General features: G+C 36.4%; 1 protein-coding gene across 7 annotated transcripts in view; it reads left to right on the top strand.

Annotated features, from left to right (window-relative positions):
- The window catches only part of SIPA1L1 (signal induced proliferation associated 1 like 1), a 394,723-nt gene that overhangs the window by 296,838 nt on the left and 72,405 nt on the right, over positions 1–25,480 (top strand). For all 7 annotated transcript variants that reach the window (XM_037832380.1, XM_037832386.1, XM_037832385.1 and 4 more), the window contains 3 exons: positions 7,313–7,487; positions 18,325–18,428; positions 21,332–21,489. In XM_037832380.1, coding sequence (XP_037688308.1) covers positions 7,313–7,487; positions 18,325–18,428; positions 21,332–21,489 — 437 coding nt within the window. The remainder of the gene's footprint in view (positions 1–7,312; positions 7,488–18,324; positions 18,429–21,331; positions 21,490–25,480) is intronic.

The following is a 25,480-nucleotide window of genomic DNA, read 5'->3' as shown; positions in this document are numbered from 1 at the left end:
CCAGAAGATATCTCTTGAGTGCTGATAAGGAATAACTCCCACAATGAATTCTATACCCAGCAAAAATATTCTTCAAAAAAATGTAAGCAAAACTAATTTATAGTGGAAAAAAGCAGAATAGTGATTGCCTGAGGCTTTAGTGGATGCAGGGATGGATGACAAAGGGAATGAAGCAGCTTTGTGCGTGATGAAAATTTTCTATACTTTAATGCTGCTATCAGTTTGTCAAAATCCATTGAATTGTCTGCCTGAAAAGGATGTTGTTTCCTGTACAGAATGTATATCAATAAAGTTTATTTAGATACTCTTTTGGCCAAGATTAAATAAGAGGGACTGGATTACCCTCCCATCTGAAACAACTGAGAAACTTGATGAAACAAGTGAAAGAATGGTTTTTAAGACATTGAACATCAGGCCACAAAGGAGAATGTTCTCTGAGAGATGGGAAATGAATGAGGGGAGCCCTAAGATTGTATCAGCTTTCTGCCTGTGCTGGTTTGAATGTATTATGTTCCCCCAAAATGCCATTATCTTTGATGCCATCTTGTGTGGGCACACATATTAGTGTTGATTAGATTGTGATTTTTTGTGTGTTTCCACGGAGTGTTTCCACAGAGATGTAACCCGCTCAACTATAGGTGATAATTCTGATTAGATAATTTCCATGAAGGTGCAGCCCCACCCATTCAGTATGGGCCTTGATTAGTTTACTGGAGCACTATATAAGCTCAGACAGAAGGAATAAGCTTGCTACAGCCAAGAGGGACACTTTGAAGAATGCACAGGAGCTGAGAGGAGCTGCAGCTTACAGAGACATTTTGGAGATGGCCTTTGAAAGCAGACTTTTGCTCCGGAGAAGCTAAGTGACAACAAACGCCCCAGGAGCAAGTGAGAGTGACACTTTGAAGAGCCGCTGCAGCTAAGAGAGGACAAAACACCCAAAAGCAACATTTTGGAGAACGCCATTTTGAAACGCCACCTGGGAGCAAGCAGATGCCAGCCACGTGCCTTCTGAGCTAATAGAGGTTTTCTGGACACCAATGGCTATCCTTCAGTGAAGGTACCCGATTGTCGATGCATTACCTTGGACACTTAATGGCCTTGAAACTATAACTTTGTAACCAAATAAACCCCCTTTATAAAAGCTCATCCGTTTTGGTATTTTGCATAAGGCAGCATTAGCAAACTGGAACACTGCCCAAAGACATTTTCCAGGTTGCAGTGCAGTAGGGGCACGTGGGTGAAGCCCTGGTGTCTCCCTGAGTTGAAGAAAATTGAGATGGGGTCTGGGGAGGCCAAGAAGGCTAGAAATTGCAAAATATCAGATAGGAGAGTGCCCTGTGGGTGGGGATGGGGATAGTACATTTGTCAATGTCTGGAGACACTTAAGGTTGTCATACTTGTGGGTGTTCCTGGTCTCTAGTGGATAGAAGACAAAGATGCTGCTAAACACCCCACAACACATAGGACAGCCCCCCACCACAAAATTTATATAGTCTGAAATGTCAATATTGCCGAGGTTGAGAAACTCTGATGTAAATTAAATTGTTGAAGGTCTCTGCATGTAAGCCCAGGGGACTCTCCTATGAATAAAATGCATGTGCTTTAGTGTGTGGACATTTTAATACCAATATTGGCCATTCCCCAGTTTTCATACTATTAATTGAGTTCTGGATTGGTGAAGTGAGCTGTAGGACAGTCATTATACAGAGACACACAAATCTTTCTGGTACGCATCAGTTGTATTTCCTGAAGCAAATATATTAAAACCTCGCATTTTAATTCTGCATCAAATTATACCAGTTCGGAAGACAGTCAAGAAATGTTTCCATGCTTTTTAAAGAAAAATTCAAAACTAAGAAAGTTGGATATTCAAATCTAGGAAAATGCCTGTTTCACTATAGAGACATTTCATTATATTTTATTTGTCTGATTTTCTGTCTTTATTCTACACATGCTTTTGTTTTTAATCAACATGCAACTTTATTGAATTTTATGGGATCCAGTAAGTAGTTTTAAACAACCTACCAATTTTGGTTAAAAATATTAGTTTCAGACTTCACTCATGAGAATCTTTTCTGTGTGTGGACATACTGCAGGACTTAACTTGAAAATATTATTAAGGGCAGGAATTATACATATTTAGAATTCTGCAGAAATAAATGTGAATGTTTGCCATTATTGAGTCTTTAAAAAGCTAAGCTTTTTTGTAATATTGAAATGTGATGTAAAAGAATATCCAGAGTACCACTGGACAAATTATGCTTTTAATTTGTTTCTAGTACATAAACAAAGCATGATTTGACAAAGCATGATTTGAGGATTAACCATTATCATTTTCTGAAATCAGTTGCATTAAAGTTTTCTACTCCATCTTGTATATCATAGAATTTCAAATAATGCGTATTTTTAAAGTCTGTATGCGTTCTCAAATAGTGGCTGTGCACATCCATTTATATCTCGTCTAATCCCTTTATTTGCATGTGAAGTATTTTAGACCCAGAGAGATGTGAAATACAGTGCAACTTGTTAGAATCAGAACTGGGACTTATATCTGGGTTTTTCTGGCTTCTAATTCATTTCTCTGTTCTGTATAGTTATAATTTGCCCAATCTAATAAGGTAAAGAAAAAGTATACATGCATTTCCTGCTAGTTTCACTGCTTTCCAGCATCCAGTGCAAATGTGGCTATCGAGCCCTTGCTATGTGGCTAGTCTGAATTGAGATGTGCTTTAAGTGAAAGATAGCACAACAGATTTGGATAGCTTAGTATGAAAATGCAAGATATCTCAATAATTTTTATATTGATTATAGGTTTGAAATATTTTTTATATATTGGGTTAAATAAAAATCACATGTATCTCACATTTATAGCTTGTATTACTTTTTATTGGACAGTGTTGTTCTAAAGACTTGATCAAAATTGTGCATGTTCTGGGGTTTTTGAGGGATTTTGATTTGTACATGGTATCTTAATTTACATTCCCCTGAAGATTGGATTGCTGTATTGGACAGTTATATATACTTTGAGGGAGGGGGTATTTGGAGCTTTTATTTATCTTATCTCTATTTTGTTTCTTCTCATAGCTTAGTTTTCGTAATACTGTCTTTTGTATGTGTGGGGGTAGGGGTTCTAATCTCTTTAGATGTGATAGTGTGGATTTTTCCAATGTACATGATAAGATTCTTGAGAAACAAAAGCAGTTATCCTAATAAAGAGTCTATCCTGTGATCTGAAGTATGCTTCTTTACTGAAATCTGTGTTTGTATTTGGCGAACAAGGGAATTGTGTTATTTCAGTCCTATAACGAAGACCAAGAACTACAAGCACCTATATATTGTTTTCCAGCCCTTTTACCCCCACCAATATCATTTCCCCATATTTGTACTCTGAAATCAAAATTTGGGGAATACATGTGCTTGTTTTTACGTAAATTATGTCTTGTCCTGGATGAGAGGGCAAATCATTTCCCCCCTGGATTCCCTAAAGAATTTGATGATGCACAGTCCGAATGGTAGAGAGCAGGTCACTTGTGAACTCCTTGGTGTGAGCCTCAGATCACAGGACAGACTCTTTATTAGGATAACATGCCTGAGAAGCACCTCTCTGCCACGTGTTAGAGGTAGTCACAACTAGGAGAATTTAAAAACAATCTAACCAAAGAAGCTTTTTTCAGACTTTTCTTTTAACAGCTATAAATGGATGTTGAATATTTTAAATTTCTAGATTGAATCAGATAATATAAAAGAACATAATAACTGAGGTTTTCTTTTGGTCTGTGCCTACACCATCGCCCCACCTCCATGCCGCACCCCACCCCTAGTGACCTGACTGTGACGCCAGGGAAGATGAGATGAAAATTTAAGACTGTGACACCAGGGAAGATGAGATGAAAATGTGAAACTTGGTTCTTCACATCTGTTGCTTTTGGTGAAGGGCTCTGACTTTTTCATCCATCTTTCCCAGAACCTCAGGGCTGTGTAAGTCAGATTGCAGTCTGTTTCTTTGATTCTATGTGAAAGTGCCTATTTTATGAAAATAAGAGCAATTTATGTACAATTTGTTCCCCATCATGGGAGTGCATATCACTTGTGGTGGGAGTTGAAAGACATTTTGCTTTGTTGAGATTCAAGACCTTCATCTCACAGCCTTTGTCCTGTGTACTGACCATCATCATTTTTTATAATACGGACATCTGTTGAGTGCCCAAACACTGCCATCAGTGCTCCATAAGAACAATTTATATGCAAGCATGAAATTATAACAGCATTATTAGATGACCCCAAGATTATCCAAAGCAAAATCCTGAACTGTGGGTAAGCCTGATCTGTTCTCAGGACGGCTTTTGGTGTCATCATAACACTATTTTTGAACATTACACTCAAATATGTTTTTGTGTCCCAAAGAAAAAAATGCTTTTAAAAATAGGATATAACAATCCCAAACCCCCAAACCATAGTTTAAGCTCCATTTACATTTGCTCTTTTTCTTGAAATGTTCCTTATCACATTTATGATGACTCCTTAACAACTTCTCATATTCTGGCAGGGAACATGGTTGCTAACTGAGGATTCTAAGAGCCTGAGTTCAGAGAATGCCACCTACCTTGATTTAATTGGAAAAGCAGCCAAGGATGCAGTCATATTGTCATCTTAGAGGATAGAGCAGGCTACATTTGGCACAGTGTCAAACCAGAGGAAATTTAACATGCTAAAAAATTTCCTAATCCTCTTAAAGGAACATTCCTTTCAGAATCAGCAAAGCCAGCGTGATCTCCTCTCTACAGGTGGAATTCATGAGGATATTAGAAATCAGTTGCAGAAGGGGGCATTATCTCATTGTCCTTGGACTCTGCTTCTCTAGTGGGTTTTGTGAAATCTTGTTACTTATCTTCTCTCCCTGTTGAACTCTCTTTTTTATATAAATGAATCCCTTTGAATGTTGCAAAGTGAAATCTTAGGCCTTTATCTAAGAAGTTTTAAAGAGCCATCCGCACATCCAGTCTCACTGTGATGCTTTCTGTTGAACAGGGTGACTTGTATTGTAACATTGTTGCCTGTGAAGACTGGTCTGGGAGGCACAGAGCCAACAACAAATAGCACAAAGCTCCTTCCTCTCTCCAGATTGCTTTATTCCTTTAATGGCTCTCCCTAAAGGGAGAGGATAAGATAACTGATTCTCAGTTCTGGGATCTGGCTGCATTAAGAACTTCTTTTCTAATAGACGTAGAGCCTCTCACTACTTTTTTCTTTGTTGAGACTCATAGGGTACCTGGCTCAATTTTAAAGATGAAATCTGTCTACCTGTGGGAGTTCCCCTCAAAGCATTAACTACATTCAGGCATTAAGCAGGGGCCGACTGAGAAAGGGGTTAAATATCAGCAGCGTGAAGTAGGTTTTACCCTGATTTGTTTTTCCTCTGTGTGTTATACAAAAATGAAGTAAGTCCCAAATGTGTTTCTGTTAATAATTAAAATGAAATAGAAACTATGTAAGGTTGTATGCGATTTTAAAAATATTCCAGTAGAAGTGTGTCTGTGATTTGCATGTTTCCAACTTGGAAATTCACTTTCTACTCTTGGGTGTAGGTGGGGTCGAGTCTAATTTTCTACTCCTGGGTGTAGGTGGAGTCGAGTCTAAGCTATTATAGGAGAGCTCCCGGAGCTGTTGAGCTTCCTTGTCAACTAGGCAGGCTGCAATGGAGGAGGGAAAGGCAAGCAAGGGGCTCTTCCCCTTGACACATTTTCTGTGTTATTACTATTCTGAAAGCTGAGAAAGGTAGTTCAGGTTCAGAGCCCCTTATATAAAATGAAAGGGGCAGATGTGTTTCAGATTTTAGAAAGGTAATATAGTACCTATACCATATAGTAATATTCCTATTGGGATCTGGGACAGCATCCTGCAGTCAAACATGTTAATATTGATGCAGCAAAAAAAAAAAAAAAAAAAAAAGAATATTCACAGAAAGAAGAATGAATAAAAAGTATTAATGTCAGCCTCATATCAGATTTTGCTGCCAAATGTTTGCTTAATGTTTAATTTTCACATTACAAATTCACAGTTGCAAATAAGGGGTTATGGACATGTGTTGCAGTAATAGAAATATAGCTAGACAAGCCTTGTTTGAGTGCTGGTGCTATTTAATAGGGCCAAATCACAGGACTGATAATCAGTGATCTTGTGTCTCTCTCTACTGGGCTAATTACTTTCTTTTCCATACTCTGGCCTCTGCTTATCTGTCAAACTGGGGTAATATCTGCCTCATGGGCTGTTGTGAGGATAAGGGGCTAATGTATGTTAGATACTGAACACAGAAATTGGCATTTAGTAGGGATTCAGTACATGTTAACTGTTAAAATTCTGCCTCTTCCCCCTTTCCTTTTATTAGATGAAAATTGATTGATGCAATGCAGTGCCACTCTGGGAATATAATTATGTAATATGAATCATGTTGATTTCACTGAAGAAGTAAAATTTGAAGTTTTTATATTGAAAACTCATTTCTTGTTAAATGTCCAGTACCACCTTAAATTTTGTTCGCAGAATAGCTAGGTTTCTCAATGATGAATAAATGTTTTGATTAATGCGATATGATAGTTAAATCTCCTGAATGCTTCATTTTCCCTATGTCTAAGGAAGGAATATTAGCCTATACTTGATTTGCCAATTCAAAATCAGTTTTAAAGTATCTGTCAAGACACTTAACTTTTAGAAAAATATTATTTGAAAAAGAAGTTTCTGTAACTGGATTGTCAATGCTCTAACAAAGATATACCAAGGTTTATAATATAATATATTGATGAAACGGTAGTGGGAGATAAGTCTTTTCCAGTCGTCCCCCCCCCCAAGGATATTAACGAATTTTTTAGTGAAAAACAATTTTAAAGTATCTTTTGTAAAGAGGACCTCTGTTTTTAAATCCTTAGAGGCCTCCCTTTTTAAAAGGGGGAGGGGGAGAGATCATTGAAAAAGAAATTCCTTTTGTTGTCAGGCTGTTTTGTATAGCCTCACTTTGTATTTTGTAATGTATTAACAGAAATTCCCTAAAGTATCAGCATCTATAGATTCAAATGATCTTGGCTTATGGAAAATTTTAATTTATTTTTCTGGCATTTTCTCTTAATTCATGAAGATTATAGATGCTTGCCCCACTATATTTTTGGGAACAGAGACTGAAGAATTAAAACAAAGATTTCAAGAGATGTTGGCCGTTTGTTAGCCATCTTCTGGCATGTACCCTTCCTTACAGGACTTAATAACATTAAAGTGGATCTGCCTATATTCATATATATTGTACTGCTTGCCTTCACAGCTGAACTATCAGCAGAAAGTAGGCATCATGTACTGTAAAGCTGGGCAGAGCACAGAAGAAGAGATGTACAACAATGAATCAGCCGGTCCAGCCTTTGAGGAATTCCTTCAGTTGTTAGGAGAACGTGTTCGACTCAAAGGATTTGAGAAGTATCGTGCACAGCTTGACACCAAAAGTAAGAAATACTTATATTCTCCTAGTATACTTATTTTCCTCCTGCTGTGTTGATGTGCATGTGTTCAGTTACCCGTAAGACAACATTGCCATTTATTGCAGAAAACTGCTGGCAATAGGGGAGAGGAAGCTCGAGAATGGGCACAAGAACAATTGAAGACCATAATCAAAGTAGCTAGGATTGGATTTTAAAAATAATGTTAGCAGAGGAGTGTATATAGTAGATCTGTGGAGGCAAGTCATGCAGTGGTGATGGTGATACATAAAATTCATGTTATTTAGCTGGACAGTGGGGTGGTTAAAAACTCCAGTAACTTGTAGCACATGATTATAAGCTCTAGAAGTTTTAGCTCTTATTAATTTAATTCATAATCCTCGTGCTTATCTATGTAGTCAGCCTTGTATGGTTTTCTTACTCATTTATGTATTCTTTCAACATCTAGGAGGCTGTTTTTTCTCTATTATTACTATCATAAGCCTACCTTAATCCCTAAGAAAATGGACTTTATAGCTCTGATACTAGTTTGGCTCATAAAATGTGCTGATTAAAAACACAATAATGAACTAATCTGTTTAGCTTTGGAGCATGAGCATACAGGGGTGTCTACTCCCATTCCCCAAGTCTTTAATAAAATAGTTAAGTGTTCAAGCATCTATTTTGGTTAGAGTATGTTGACTTCTGCTGTGAGTCTATGTGGAGGCAATTTTAAATTTTACCTCAAAATCTACCCATAGACACCTGTGACCTGTTTTTCTTTGAGAGGTTCTTTGGATTAGCACATCTGTATTGCTGTCTGTAGTAATCTCTCTGATTTTCTGTGCAGGAAATTAAATAAGGAGTTGAGTCATGAAAACAGTAAAGCATTCATAAACTCCACTGCAGGGAAGAATTTCCTGTTGCTATGGTTTTACTGTTGCCAACTTGGAAATGACATACAAGAGAGACTATTAAAACCCATAAATAGCCTAGCCTCTAAAATATTATTTTAGCATCCTATATTCTGCTTGCAACTGGATAAAATGTTAAGTTTCTGTATGCCCTTAAATTCTGTTTTTTACTCTGATAATCTGATATTCCTCCTGTACAATCCATTCATCTTGTCCCAATTTCTCATGTTATATAGATTGTCATCACTACAGAGGACTATTGAAAGGGTCTGGGAAAAGAATGTAACAAACACACTGATTCTGTAAATTGATGGTTAGATTGGGAATTGATGAGGTTGCATATTATTTGTGTATTTGCACATTCCCATCCACCTTTTAGTGATGAAGGGCAATGTGACAAATATATAGCAAGGATCTAGTTAACCAGTGAGGCTCATTAAGTAAGGCAGTGGAATAAGCAAAATAAGCACATTTTTGTGCACACTTTGCCCCAATATCCCAAGTGTGAAGATAAGAGGTGGATGAGCCTGGATTAGCAAACTCATCAACTGCACTGTTTTACTATTACACGATACATTCAGCAGGGAGGCAAGCATTCCCTTTCCACTAAACCCCACTCCTTTAAGGCTTTTGTAATCTTCCGAAGCATGTCTCCTGAGAAGAATTCACAGTTTCCTTTTTTGTCCTTTCAGAGTATCAGTTTTCCTAAAGTGAACAAAAAGTAGAAAATGTCTCCATTCTAAATCCCCAAAGACCGCAGAATATAAAACTCCCTCTTATACTAAGATGAGAGGGACAAAGAGTAGAGGGGGTCCTGTAGCTTCATTTAAACTGGTATTAAACAATGACTGGCCCCAGAAAAGGGCAACAATTAGCCACTTCACACCCTGAGCCACCTCTTCCTGACCTTGACACACCCACAGAGAATTTTGGCCTGTGTGCTATAAGATAATCGTACCACATTTCATCAAACTTTATTTTGTGTAAAGAAACACTTTCTTTCAGTATGATGCTTAAAAAGAGAAAATGCCTTCCAGAACAAATACTACCAAAAGATTATTCCTTCTTCATGTGACACTTACAGGTATCTCTTTTCCTAATAGTTATTCTTTGCCTACCTTTTGGAAATCTCACTCTGTGTGTGTTTAAAATGCTTAGGATTCAGCCCAATACTCAAGGGGGCCTCCATGCAGATTTCTGGACCTCTACTGCTATGGGTTTGTAGCTTTCATCAAATTAAAATATTATTTGTCATTATTTCTTTATTTTTTTTCCTGACCCCCTCCTTTCTTTCTGAGTTTCAAATTATACACATTGTAGATCACTTACTAGTGTTCCACAGGTTAATGAGACTCCATTCACTTTTTCTTTCACCTTGTATATTCTCTGTGCCTCAGTTTGGATAATTTCTGTTATGATTTCAGGTTCTGTGTGTGGCCTTTTTTTTTTTCCTCCACTGTGTCTTATTTTTCTGTTAATCTGATCCAATGAAATTTCCAATTCAGATATTGTCATTTTTAGGGACAGAATTTGCATTAGGTTCTCTTTTTTATGTCTTCTATTTTTTCCTCTTTAGGTTGATGTTTTCCTTTAAATCTTCAAGCATGTTTATAATAGCTCTTTAAAAATCTTCATCTGCTAATTCTTTCTTCTCTATTATTTTTGATTTTCCTTCTTTTAACTGATTTTCTCCTGCTCCTGGATTACATTTTACTGCTTCTTCACATTTGTGGTTATTTTTGATTGGATATTGTACATTATGAATGTTTCATTGTCATGTCTGAATTTTGTAGTCTTCTTTTAAAAATGTTGTTTTGTTTTGACAAACAGTTAAGTTACTTATAAAACAGCTTGATCTTCATGAGTCTTGTTTTTAAGCTTTATTAAGGCATACCTAGAGTAGCCTTTATTCTCTAGATAATTTAGCCATACTAAATCATGACTTTTCTTGTGTCTAAATGTCCACATATTCAACAAACTCAGTCTACTTTGGCTGGTCAGAACTTGACTGTCTTCCAACACTGTATGAGCTGTGGGAGTTATATGGCTTACAGTTTCCTCATAATTGTTCTTTCCCTAATAATTTTTCTTTGCATGATTTGGAAATCTCATTCTGTGTGTGTTTAGCTTAGTATTCAGCCCAATACTCAGGGGACCTCCATGCAGATTTCTGGACCTCTTTTGCTCTGTAGTTTCCTCCTGTTTATTATACCCAGAAATATAAGCCACCTCAGCCTTCCTAAACTCCAGTCTATCTTGGCAAGACTACCCTTCTCAGCCAGCTTCCTCCTTCCAATATCAATGTCCAAAAAATGACTCCAGGCAGAAAGCCAGAATGATTGTAGAGTTTACCTTGTTTGAGTCCTTTTTTTCAGGGATCACTGTGCAATGCTGCTTGTTGTCCGGTATCTAAAAATGGTTGTTTCATATATTTTGTCTAGTTTTCTAGTTGTTTGCAATTGGAGAGCAGGTCCTTTACGAAGTACTCTGTTATTGCTAGAAACAGAAGTCGCAGCCGTTTTTCATGTATGTCTCCTCACTTAATCCCCGCAAACTATGCTAATTATTGATTATCCACATTTTACCTAATTGGCTTAATATGCCCAAAGTTACACTGTTAGTAAGCATTAGGAAGATAAAACAGATCTCAGTGGTCTGGTTAATGAAGTGTTAAAGAAAGAATAAATGTAGAATTTAGCACAGTGAAGCCAGAGCCCCATCTTTGGGTCATGCCTTCCCCTCTCTCAAGGTCTTGTGGGATAAAAATACCCAAACCATCTCCCGAGACAGCTCTACTTGTCCTGTATTGTGATTATATTCAGTTTCTTGTTATTTTCTTCAAGGAAGGAGAGGGTCAGGGAAGGAAGGTTTGATGGAACCATCAAGTCATGCCTCCTTTTTTCCCAATTTACTGTACAAAATCCATTTTCCTCTCTCAGAAAAAAAGGACTTCTAGCAAACACACAAGCTACAAATATGCCGTAGGTTAGAATGATTCTGTAATGAGAAAATTTTCAGTAGTGAATTTTTTCCCCTCTATTTGTTTCCTTGTTTGGATAACACAACCTCTGAGTAATTACCATCTCTTCACACTACAATAAATACAAAAATAAAGCTCCCACCCAGCAGTTGGTTATTTGAAAGCCAGAGACCACCCTCATGTTAAGCTGTGCACATGGATTATTATTTGGGAAATTATTTCCTGACTGAGGTTTGTTTGCCAAAGAGACTTAGAAGCTCCTTATAAAGCATTCCTTTAAAGCTCTGCCTTCATTAATTTGCACTAATATTGTGACTGTTCATTGTTTCCCCCATGTTTCATCAGTGTTGTAAGATTCAGAGCCTTAGAAGAGGTGTAGGACTTTGCATAAAGAAAAAAAAATCTTCTTTATTTGGAATATTTAAACTTTAATATGGAAAGAGAGGAAGCTAGCATTGCTTGGATTCTTTGGACATGTAAAGAGCTATTTGGATTTCTAGAGACTGATGAATGAAAAAAGGGATTCTGTTTTTACTTTCTTACCTTTGAACTATGATATAGTGTTAAGGATTTTCCTTTGAGTGTTCCTGAGATGTAATTGGCAAAGAAAGTTAAAAATATAAACGGCCCTATTTAAGGATATCGACAATTTTCATGGCAACCATCCTTCTTGACCCTGACCTCATAGAAGTGGCTTGACCTCCTAAATGGCTAAAGTTACATTAAAAAATATGTAAATATGAAATATGCTACAGCAGGTAGAATTCTTGACTTAAATAACTATTTTTCGCCAAATACTTAATTTGTTAGTGAGTGAAATAGTACTACAAAGGCAGAAGCATTCCTCGTCTTGAATACGTCGGGGTTCCACTCATGAATACCTGTGTCCAGCTGTGCACCTGAAGCTTTTGCATTCTCAGACCTGAGTCAAAGTTGTGTAGAAGTTATATCCTTCCCTATCTGACTCTTTTCTATCTGATCCCACTATCAGAAGCTTAAGTGGGTGGTTCCCAGCAGCCAGCTGACTATTTTTTGAAACTATGTATAAGAATCTGATCCACAGCCTATCTGTGATTTTGCCTTGCATTGTTCTACAATGGTGAGGACTTGAATAAACTGAGCTTAAGCTTTCTTCATTCTCCTCATGTTTGTGAATATTTAAGATTAGGAACTTCACAAAGATCAAATTGCATAGGCTTGTTTTCCTTCATCTAGCTTTTCAAACATCCTTTAGTGACCAGGAAATAGTTACAAGTCTAATTACTTTTTTTTTCTCTCTCTCTTTCATTGTGGTTGTTTTGGTTTGCTAAAGCTGCCAGATCAGTATACCAGAAATGGATTGGCTTTTAACAATGGGGATTTATTAAGTTATAAGTTACAATTCTAAGTCTGTGAAAATGTCCAAATTAAGGCATCAACAAGAGGATACCTTCTCTGAAGAAAGGCTGCTGGCATCTGGGGTTCCTCTGTCAGATAGCAAGGCATATAGCTGGCATCTGCTGGTCCTTTGCTCCCGGATTTTGTTGCTTTCAGCTTCTGATTCCAATGGCTTTTTCTCTGAGCATCTGTGGGATCTCTCTTAGCATCTCTGGGGTGTTTCTCTCTATCAGCTCTCTCCAAATGTCTCTGTCTTTTATCCTCTCACAGAGGACTCCAGTGAAGGATGAAGACCCACCTTGAATGGGCTGGGTCACATGTCAGTTAAAACAACCTCATCAAAAGGTTGCACCCACAAGAAGGGATTAAAAGGACAGTCTTTGGTGGTTTGATGGGTTCAGCCCTCTACCACAGGTTTTACCATTGGGAAGACGGTTGCTGCAAAAGAGAGGCTAGGCCTCCCTATGGTTGTGCCTAAGAGCCTCCTCCCGAATGCCTCTTTGTTGCTCAGATGTGGCCCTGTCTCTCTAGCTAAGCCAACTTGAAAGGTGAAATCACTGCCCTCCCCCCTACGTGGGATCAGACACCCAGGGGAGTGAATCTCCCTGGCAACGTGGAATATGACTCCCGGGGAGGAATGTAGACCTGGCATCGTGGGACGGAGAACATCTTCTTGACCAAAAGGGGGATGTGAAAGGAAATGAAATAAGCTTCAATGGCAGAGAGAATCCAAAAGGAGCCGAGAGGTCACTCTGGTGGGCACTCTTACGCACACTTTAGACAGCCCTTTTTAGGTTCTAAAGAATTGGGGTAGCTGGTGGTGGATACCTGAAACTATCAAACTACAACCCAGAACCCATGAATCTCGAAGACAGTTGTATAAAAATGTAGCTTATGAGGGGTGACAAGGGAATTGGGAAAGCCATAAGGACCACACTCCCCTTTGTCTAGTTTATGGATGGATGAGTAGAAAAATAGGGGAAGGAAACAAACAGACAAAGGTACCCAGTGTTCTTTTTTACTTCAATTGCTCTTTTTCACTCTAAGTATTATTCTTGTTATTCTTGTGTGTGTGCTAATGAAGGTGTCAGGGATTGATTTGGGTGATGAATGTACAACTATGTAATGGTACTGTGAACAATCGAAAGTACGATTTGTTTTGTATGACTGCGTGGTATACGAATATATCTCAATAAAATGAAGATTAAAAAAAAAAAAAAAAGACATAATGCTGAGCAAAATAAGCCAGGCACAAAAAGAGAGATATTGTATGTTACCACTAATGTGAATTCTGTGAAAAATGTACAATGTTTTATACTGTAGAATGTAGGGGACCTAGAGATACCAATTAGTGGAGGGGGAATGATAATCTAATAAGAACAGATAAACTATGGAGGGTAATCTCAATGTTATGGGAATGCTCAGGAATGATTATGGTTTGTAAACTTTCTTGGATATAGTAAGATCAAGTTGGAAGCAATAGAGTTATTTTAGGTTTTTTTTTTCTCTTATTCCTTTGTTTTCTTAGGGGTTGTTAATTTTCTTGGGGTATGGAAGGAACATGTTGGAAGCAATGTAGTTATTTTAGATTATTTGTTTTTCTTACTCCTCTGTTTGGACATGGTTTATTAATTTTCTTGGGGTATGGTAGGAACATATTGGAAGCAAAGTAGTTATTTTAGGTTATTTGTTTTCCTTAATCCATTGCTTTGTTTGAAATGTTGTGGGGTTTTTTTGGTTGTTGTTTGCCTGTTTGTTTTTAATTTTTTGATAAACAAAGTTAAAAAATTGAAAAAAAATCAGTAGGAAAATGGGAGTAAAAACTAAATGACAAATAGGGTGGGATGGGGGGATGGTTTGGGTATTCTTTTTTCACTTTTATTTTTTATTCTTATTCTGATTCTTTCTGATGTAAGGAAAATGTTCAGAAATAGATTGTGGTGATGAACGCATAACTATATGATCATACTGTGAACAGTTGATTGTATACCATGGATGACTGTATGGTTTGTGAATATATTTCAATAAAACTGAATTAAAAAAAAAAAAAAAAAAAAAAAAGGAGTCTTTTACATAACAGTTCCAAACTACCACAGTGGTAAAATTCATAATATAATGTAAAATCCACCATTTTTACCACTTTAAAATGTGCAATTCAGTGGCATTTCGTACATTCATAATGTGCAAACATCACCACTGTATAGTTCCAGAATATTTTCATTACCTGAAAAATAAACCCCATAACTACTAAGCAATCATTCTCCATTTTCCCCTCCTGTCCAGCTCCTGGCTTTTGTCACCATAGATTTGCCTGTTTGGGATGGTTCCTGTAAATGGAATCATGTGTGGCCTTTTGTAGTTGACATTTTGTGCTTAGCATGTTTTCACGATTTATCCACTTTGTAGCATGTCTGAGCACTTCATTCATTTCTATAGCTGAGTAATACTCCTTTGTACGGATATGCCACATTTTGTTATCCATTCATCAGTTGATGGACACTGGGTGGTTTCCACCCTTTGGCTATTGTGAATACTGCTGCTGTGAACATTCGTGTACAAATTTTTGTTTAAAGGCCTGTTTTCAATTCTGTTGGGGTATATATCTAGGTGTAGAATTGCTGGGTCATATGGTAACTTTATGTTTTAAGTTATGGAGAAACCACCAAGCTGTTTTCCACACTGGCTGCACCCTTTTACTTCACCCCCAGCAATGTATGAGGGTTCTGGTTTATCCACGTCCTCACCAATACTTGTTATTTTCTGTTTGTTTGTTTGTTTGTTTAATTAGAGCCATCCTGGTGGGTGTGAAGTGGTCTCTCCTGTTTTTGATTTTCATTTCCTTAATAAATAATGATGTTCAGCATCTTTTCCTGTCCATTTGTTTATCTTTGGAAAACTGTCCTTTGCCCATTTTTATACAAGTCTAATTACTTTCTCCTGATTCAAATTAACACCTTTATCATTCCAGCTTTAAACTACACAAAATCCAAGAGCTGAGCCAGAAGAGAAGTAAAGGATGTTTATAACCATGACCATATCTGAAACTGCTTTTACCAACTTAACTGGTTCAAACCATCTTCAAATAGAAATGGTTAATGTAGCTTATTAACTTTTATCCATACTTTTTCAAAGCAGCTAAGAAGAGTATTCTTATCATTCCTCAGTTATTCAGTGCCTTTTTATTACTGTCTACTTTGAGTATCTGAAATTCTACTTTCTATGATTTAGCATAGAGGACTGATCTTATTAATTGTATATATATTACTAACAGGTAGGTTGATTTGGAGGAAAAGCACATGATGTCAAGATGACTCATGTCACAAGTGAATTTTTTTTTTAAGTTTTAAAGCTTTGTATAGATATGAAGTTGTATTATATTCTTTCTGTCTCTCTTCCACAAGCATATTTTCTTTTAGAAATTGCTTAATATATATTCTCCTCAAGCAGACAAAAGCTGAGAAGAAAGGAATTCAAAATCCTAGAATTATTATGTACATAATAGGGTTGCTAAACCTTTGTAGGGACAATTGGAAAAGAAAGTTTGCTGTAATTTTTTAACACTAAAGCATTCAATGGTCCCCTCATTGTATATTAGTGACCATGAAAGCTCTCGGAGAGCCGTGCTCTGGGAACATGCTCTATTCTGCCTGTTTGATGGCCATGAAGATCTTTTAGTTCTTTGTAATTGTCATTCTGATAAAACTCTGCTCTGGGGAAATGTAGTCACTGTTATTTAAATAGTAGGACTTGTTGAAAATAAGATTAAGATAAGGTTATTTGACCACAGTGGCTGTAAACCCATGGCATGTTTAAGAACTGTTAAAATTTTCCAAATTAATGCTGCATAGAATATGTCATTATTTAGGCCCTAGTTTCAACTCTAAAACAAAAATTTTGAAACTGTTTTCAAACTGTTTAAAATTTTATCAGCAAATGTTTGGGGTTTCTAGAGGTCCCCAGGAAAAGACTGGTCAGGAAATAAGGCATGCAAAAGAAAGAGAGAAAAGGCTAGAAGTAGAAAAACAAATTATCTTCAGGGTTTTCTTCCACATCAGTTTGCCTCTCTGACAGTGATAAAGCAAAATGTTAAATGAATATGGAATGACAGTCTTTTTCTAGTTCATTAACTGCTTAAAATTGACTCAAAGCACATGTAAGTACATGTCAAACCTGACACATTCATTTTAAAGTTTTAAAATTGTGCTAATCACTGCTACAGATATTTATAGCAAGCATCCTTAACAATAGGTGAGTTCTCCATACTCAAGACCTGTCCTGAATAGTTCAACTGAGTACTCTTTTTGGTAATATATAGTTTTTTAGGGTAGTAGTCGTTAAAATTTAAAAGATATTTTTCTTAAGCAGTGAAGTAACATGTTCATACATATTTTTGCAATTTAAAAAAAAATAGTTCAGGCTTCATTCTATATTCAGCTTGGTTGTAAACCTTTGCATTTGTGTTGGTTTAAAAATTAAGATTCTCCAACAAACTCAAAGTCTGAAACTCAGGGCTCTAGAACATTTTTACAAATTTGTCTGCAAGCCATGACTGTGGGCTATTCTTGGAGCAATACCTAAGGGAGTAGAGCTACTGCTTTAGAGTCACCTCGGGCATTTATTAAAAATAGATTTCTAGACCCAACCCCATACCCACTGAGCAGTTTTCTGGGGGTGGGGCAAGGAAATCTGCTTTTTAAACTAGCTCCCAAGGAATGCTGGGCATGCTAAACTTTTATTTGCTATCTTTTGGTATGTCAGAAGTTTTGCTTTGCAACATCATTCTCTAATGTACAGTGAAGTGTGTTTTGAGCCTCAAAAGTACGGTTGGTGGAGACTTGAGTTTACTCAGAATGAATGCTCTTCTCTTCGCATTGCAACCTTTAAGTCCAGGTACTTTGTGTCCAAACAGATACTTCCCACTGCACTGAGCAGTTTATAATACTCTCTCTGGTTTCCAGATATTTGTGGGCACTTTAATTCTGAAACTTTGTTAATGTTTAAGAGAGTAAAGGTGCTTTTTTTTGCTTAAAGAAGGTGAATGCAGAAGATACTCAAGCCTTAAAAACTTGAGCATTGCTGTAATACCTTTGTTCTTCATTGTTACGGTCATTAAATAACCATCTGTTTGTAAAGAACAAAACAGTTCTCTTGCTTGAATCAGAAATACTAGAAACGGGGTTTTTAACTTGGTGTCTGTGGATAGAATTCAGGGGACTGTGAACTCAAACAGGGAATAATTTTATCTTTATTTTCACTGACCTCCTAAGTGAAATTTAGAATTTCCTTCAACTGTGAATATAGGCAACAAACCACAGAAGTATCAGCTCTCCCTATGATTTTGTCACCAATGGAAATTACAGATACTTTCATATCATGTTATCTTTTGTTGCAGATATCTTGAAATATGCTCATAACTACTTCAAAATTAGAGTAGTTATTAGATCCACCACTAAATCTTATGTAAATCTTACACTATTAAATACTATTTTGAGAGCTGTAATTTTTACAGATAATTAGTTCCTGATGAAATAAATATGAGTTACTTGATCTATTTTTATAATCTTCTCATTGTTATTTTTCTTTTTAACTGAAGCTGACTCCACTGGAACCCATTCTCTGTATACAACATACAAAGATTATGAAATTATGTTCCATGTTTCTACCATGCTTCCATACACACCTAACAATAAGCAACAGGTAAGAGATACTTGTCTTATCTGTGTTTCATTTCCCCCAGAAGCCTAAGTGGCAAGTTTGTAAAATCTTAAACCAGAATTTAATGTTGCACCTGTCACAGCAGCGGGAAGCTTTGTACTTTGTGGAAGTAAGGAATAGCAAATGAGCCGAAAACAAATGAAGAGACACAAATTCTAGGTTAACAGCCAGCTGGATGACTTTGTGAATTAATCATTTGCTTTTCACCCACGGAGATTGAGGTTTTCATGAAATCTGAAGAGAACAAGTTGAAATCATGGTGATTAGATGACTCTGCAGGGTTGCAAAGAACATATATGAGTGGGTGAAGTTTCATCTCAAGGGGCCATTGTACAAAAGCAGGAAAAGTATTTGTGTCATTTCAGATTTCAAAGGAGGTTTAGTATACAAACTTGGAGAGAAATCAAAATAAATGTCAATAGCATTCAGAATAATATGTTCATTAGGAGATAGCAATGAACATACCTAACCATACACAGAGTTTCTTCTAAAATGATCTAAAAGAACAATGCCTGTTACTGAAATATAGTGAGATAGTAAGGTGTAGAAACTAACAAATGACAGATTGCTACTGAGCAACATGGAAACTGGCAGTATCACTTTAAAGTATGTAATAGTTCGTTATTTTTAAAAATATATTTCAAAATAAATGATACCAAACTGAAATTGACAAGAACCAGAGAGCTAGGAAGCTCTCTTTTCAATAGCTGTTGTAAACATGAGCAGTGTAGTTTTACTTGACCTTAAAATGGATATAGATTTTGTTATTGTCAATTGTTTTACTAACATAACACACACCAGGTGCAGAATGAATCACATCCTCTTTCACAGAATTTAACCAAACATTGATCTAATCTAACACTTCATCACTTTAGGTTTCATTAAATCACAAATCTAGGTAACAACAATCTCCCTTTCATGATTACCAAAGCAATCATAAATATGAACCAAAACAATGAATCAACTATAAATTTGAAATAAACCTGTTACAAGATAATTTCTCTGATCTGAACTATGTTTAAGATTAGTTTTATGCAAATTCCAAGTTCCAGATTTCTCTGAGAGAAAAATATCATGCTAAGAAAAATATACCAGACCTCTTACTCTGACCAAGTCAGTATAAGCAAAAAATTTAAGAATGTTAAAAGTATGATCTTTAAAGGGGACATAAAGGCTTATTCTACTTGATCACTCAGAAGAGAGATGAGATTTGTGGGGGTAAAAAACTTAGTAAAGTGATTTTATTAATTGTTTATTTCTATTTAAATGGTTTGAAGGGCTGGGCAGAGTAAGTTGGCATTTAAATGGACAGATATCTGAATTATTTAATTTGAGGATCCAAATGAGGCAAAAATGTTACATGGTGCTAAATCAGAATGACAGTGATTAGTACTGCTACATATTAAGAAATTTGCATTTGCTAGCTAAAGGATTAATTTTTTTCTCTATAGATTACTTTATACTTGGAAAATACTGAAAGAAAATCTTTTAAATCTTTTTTGCAGGAATTTGTTTTTACATACTATTTTTCATTATATATAGTATGAAATGGGTAGATGGACTTGTTTCTATTTGGGTCCTTTAATAAAACATTAATATTACATATTAAACCATATTTTAAGAAATACGGTATTACAGGGAAACCAATGACGTTTCTGTAAGAGCATGTAATAGACAAATAGTATTTTTTTTCAGTGTGTCCAATAACTTGATTAGGAGAGCCATCTTTGATTGTCAGTATATTCTGTATAGTAATCAGTACAGACTGGCCTTCATTTCAGTAGCATCCGATTCATATCCTTTTTGGAAATAACATAAACCTCCTTATTAGAATTTAATTTGGGATGCTTAAAAATTCCTAAGATTAAAAGTATGTTTTTCGAACATTCTAACTCCCAATTCTCAACCCTAATCTAAAAAGTTACTGTTTTTTCCAGCTGACAACCAATACTAGATCATTGATTTTACTAGTGGGTAATTTGCCTATCTTAATATCACCAGGTAATTTTAAACAGTAACAAAACTTTATCAATGCACATTTAGTTCTAGTGGGTAGTTTATGTATATATAATTATATAAATAAACAGTTTATATATATACACACACATACACTACTTTGAGTTTTCTTTATTTTGAAAACTTCCATATAATAAATATGAGAAATACATATTTTCTTCATGCTGTTGAATTAAACTAGCTAATAAATGTCTTCTGAAATGACACTAGCCTAGGATGATTTGGGGGTGCCTGAGTTGGAAGGCCACCAGCCCCAAACACCATTTAATGTAGAATAGCAGGGGTGGTCTTCTTAAGCAGCTTTTACAGTAATTAAAAAAGCCATCTAAACTTGAAATTTAACCTGCTTTTAAATTGTTAAAACATTCTGGACTGTTATTAATTTCTTCATTACCAGCTGGTGCCACAAAAAGTATATCAGAAAATGCCTTAGCCATATTCTCTTTAAATGAAGCCAATTAAACCAGAACATAAATTGCGTTGTAATTATTTGAGCCATATTCATCTCTAAAAATCTTCCCTATGGCAAGTTTCTTCCTTATGTGGAAATGGAACAAAGCTGTTGTTATGGAGACTGAAGATTTGGAGATGCTGGGGCTTGGTGTAATATGCCAGATACTGGTTGGATCCGTTTGAATAAGCTATATATTTTATGCAAATTTCAGAATATTAATTTCTATATTCTTCCTTGTAGGAAATAAGACAGGCTAAAATATTGAAAATAGCAGTATAGATTATTTACCCTATTGTGCACTGATTAGCAATGAATATTTTAAATACAGTTGCATACAGGACTTGACGGGTGGGAGAAGCAGAGCATTATCATTTATGTTGTTTATTTGTTTTGTTTTGCTTTCTTTTCTTTTTAGCTCCTACGCAAGCGACACATTGGAAATGATATTGTAACAATAGTTTTCCAAGAACCTGGAGCAGAGCCATTCAGCCCGAAAAACATCCGTTCCCACTTTCAGCATGTTTTCGTCATTGTCAGGGTTCACAATCCCTGCACTGACAGTGTCTGTTACAGGTATTGATGCAACCGCAGTGGCTAAATGAGCGTTGGCCACCCCATCCAGCTTTGCTCTTTCAAATGGCAGTGGGAAGTCTGTTACTGTTTAATTTTGCCTTTGTTGCTCACACGGATGGCCACATTCACACAATGACGTAACCCGATGGCACTGACATTCCGCAGACAAGTTGGTTAGACACCTGTCGTTTCCATGTGCACTTCCCCCTTAGGTGGTGCCCCTCATCCATACCATCTGGTCACCAACTAACTAATTACACTGCTAATTATATTTTGCTTTTGGTATGGTAAGAATAGAGAAGAATGGTCATCATAAATAGGGAAGAGAAGTTCATTTTTTCAACCGTTATTATTAGTTAAAAAGCCCAAAACCTTTGCTTAATTCAGTCTCACATTCCTGACTGCTTTTTGAGGCATTTTTCTGCCTTATTAAGGTTGTTGAAATTGTTTCAGTCACCTGTTGACCTTTTCTCATGAGTGTCAGAATCCAGGCATCTTTCTGCAGAGGCATTTGCAGGAAAATTGGAGGGGATGGTGTTCAAGAGGATGAGGATGTGTATTGCTGGGTTGATATGGCATAGAGCCAAAAGGATATTCAAGGATTTTAAAGATGCTTCCAATATGAATCTATCCTTTCAAAATAGGAGATTTCAGCATGTCTTTCCATCCCTAAAATTTGAAAAGTTAGGTTTTGTTGATTTGGAATATTTGTTTTTGAAGTAACATAGCCCCTGCCACAGAAAGTGGCCAGTACAGACTGGTATCAGGTTGTGAGGTCCATAACCATCCAATTCTAGGGGTTATGCAGGTTAATAATAAGCCAGCGTAGCTCAGGAAACAAAACAACTAACAGTTACTTTGGACTACTACCCCAGCTATAACTGCCACCATCCATGTATTCATCACAATAGCTGAATTTGTTGAGTTCTTATTATAAAACTGGCACTTTTCTAGGCCTTACATGTGTTACCTATTTAATCTGTGAGCTAGCTACTGTTTTTATCCCCATTTTCACATGAGGAAATTTAAGCACAGGGAGATAGGGTAACATATCTAAGGTCTCCTGGCTAGTGCTGAGCAGAGTTTAGCTTCTAATGCAGTAAGTCTGATTCTAGAGCCAGTCTGTTAACCCATCTGCTGTGCTGCCTCCCTCGCATGCAAAGGGAAGTGGGGTCTTTGTAGCCCTTGCTCCTGACATACGGCTTTCCAGAACTTCTTGGGTGTCAAGCCTATATGAAAACTCGAGACTAGGGAGGTTGGTAGTTCCCCAGACTCAGGGGGCAGAAACCCCAACAGAGGTAACCTAGATCTGAAACCTCTTCTCAAGGATGTAGTCTTTGAAAGCTGTTTTGGTTAGGTATCAAACGAAAGAACTTATGACTGTAATTGAGATAGGTAACTATTTGCATTTAGAAAATATTCCCTAAACATCCGAAACAAACTGTACACTGGATTCATGCAAAGGATTTCATACTACTTTGTAGATAGAAAGGTAAACCCTTTTTGAATAGGCAATAGGAAGTTTGAGGAGTGGTAAGCTGTGCAGTTTCCTTTAAAGAGAGATTCTTTACAAGCTTCTGTCTAAATCACTGCTGTCCAGTAGAAATACAATGCAAGCCACAAATATAAATAAAACTTTTCTAATAGCTAGGTTTTTCAAGAGTAAAGACAAATAGGTGAAATTAATCTTAATACTGTACAGGCATACCTCGACGATATTGTGGGTTTGATTTGAGACCACCATAATAAAATGAGTCGTGAATTTTTTGTTTCCTGGTGCATATAAAACATACTTTTACACTATACTGTAGTCTAGTGCAGTAGGATTATGTTTGAGAAATCAAGATACATACCTTAATTAAAATTTGACACAGAGACACAAGTGAGCATCTACTGTTGGAAAAAATGGCGCTGATAGACTTGCTCTATGCAGGGTCGCCACAAACCTTAGTTCGTAAAAAAAAAAAAAAAAAAAAAAGTAATATCAGCAATGTGCAATAAAGCAAAGCACAATAAAAAACAAGGTATGCCTGTATTTGCTTTAACTCGATGATGTAGTTTATCCACTGTGTCCAAATATCATTTCAGCATGTAATAAATATTTTTAAATTATCAACTTTTTATACTGTCTCTGAAATCTGAAATGCATTTTGGGGCTTATGGCACATCTCAATTAGGATACTAAATTTTAATTGTAAATACTTGATTAGTATTTAAATTTCAAAAAATTTTGCAGTGGAAAAGTAGATTAATATACTCAAATTGTTTTCCAGATACACTTTTAAAGAGTTTTCCAATAACTGAATTATCAGTTTTTAAGATTTAAGTTTAAATTTAATTTAATATTCCTTGCCATCACACAAGCTACATTTCAAGTGCTCAAGAGCCACGTATGGCCAGTGGCCACCATGTTGGACAGTGCAAGCCTGAACAGACTGATAAGGAAGAAAAGTGTCTTAACCATCTTCAACACTTTGCTAAATAAGAAGTTGATATCTTTTTTATTCTTATCACCCTCCCTTCCTGAAACACATGATTTTTTTCCTCTCTCTTTTTCTAATCTGTTGCCTGGTGAGCACGCATTTTCAACCTACCATGTGGCACTGGGCATCTTTGCTATAGGACACTGAACACCCTCCACCCCCACCCCCCCTGCTCGCAACACATGGACTAGTCTGGAATTCCCTAGATGCCAAGCCTTTTTGAAGGCTGCTTATAAACTGTGCCTTTTGGCCTTTGGAAATCAAAGAGAACTTACCAGTTTGCAATGTGATTGAAAGAAATCACAAGAAACTAGTGAGCTTTTCCTATTGTAAATTTTAAGTATCATTAATTATTCTCTGTCATCAATCCATGCTAGGCATGTCTCTGGGGTATACGGTGACGTCAGAAGGTGTTTGAAGTCACAGAATAAATAGGGCATCTCATGTTGGGAAAGAAGGTGTGAAGGGGCTTGTTTTCTCCTTGAAACAAATGTATAAATGAAGTTGATGGAAAATTTTTATCCATTTTTAAGGTGAAATGTGGGTCTAAAAAGGACTTTAATACCTGTGAGTTTTTCTCATACCCCAGCTACTCCCCAAACTATTAGGGATATGCATTTATTATTGGCCTCTTCCCTTAGGGGTAGTTTGGTGGAGAAAGTTTAGAGATAAATTTATTAATGCTAACTTTATAAAGTCTAATTTAACTTTATCCCCAAATGATGTAGCTAGAGTAATTCAGATGTTTTATTTATCATTTAAACCTCTTGTTCTAAACTTTCTCCATTGTGAACACTCATATTTGTTTACTGACACCTAACTAGTACTTGAAACTGTGGAAAGTTATTTTCTTGAAGAAGCTTCTTGCTGTGACAGTTAAGAGAATTACAGGTTAAATATTGGCTGAGGTTATAGGAAATGGTTAGCTGAGAAAATGAGATTTGGTGTGTGTTATAAAGGACAGATGGATGGAATTCAATGGGAAAAAGAGAACTAATTCTAGGAGTGGGCAGTGGTATGTTCAGAAACTGAGACAGATATGAAAATGAAAAAGCAAGAAAATACAGTAGGTAAGATAATTAGACAGTGGGGGCTTTGGAATGCTAGGCCATTAAAGTTATACCACATAAATAGAGTTTTAGGAAAATTTATCCAGCATTAACATGCAAGATAATTTGTACACAGAAACCAGTTTGGAGATTAGTATTGTTACCCATTTATTTTTCAACCTTTCTTTTTACTGCACTTCCATATATGCGCTAGGTACTGGTCTAGGCCCTGAGGGTGTAACCGGTAACGAACAGAAAAATCTCTACCCTTCTAGGTCTTGCATTCTGGTAGATTCCCAGATGAGACCCTGAAAAATTGCTGTGTCATACCTTCTTGGTGGCTGGAAAGTTTATATAGGAAAAATCTATTTCAGACTAATTACAGAGGCCAGACAGCCCTAAATATTCACTGCATAGCCAAGAACTCAAACCAATCACCAAGTCTACATACTAAAGCTT

The sequence above is a fragment of the Choloepus didactylus genome, chromosome 4, assembly GCF_015220235.1.
Source record: "Choloepus didactylus isolate mChoDid1 chromosome 4, mChoDid1.pri, whole genome shotgun sequence".
In the NCBI taxonomy this organism is placed as follows: Eukaryota; Metazoa; Chordata; class Mammalia; order Pilosa; family Megalonychidae; genus Choloepus; species Choloepus didactylus.
The sequence above is the reverse complement of the archived record's forward strand: the minus strand, read 5'-3'. Positions and strand labels throughout refer to the sequence as shown.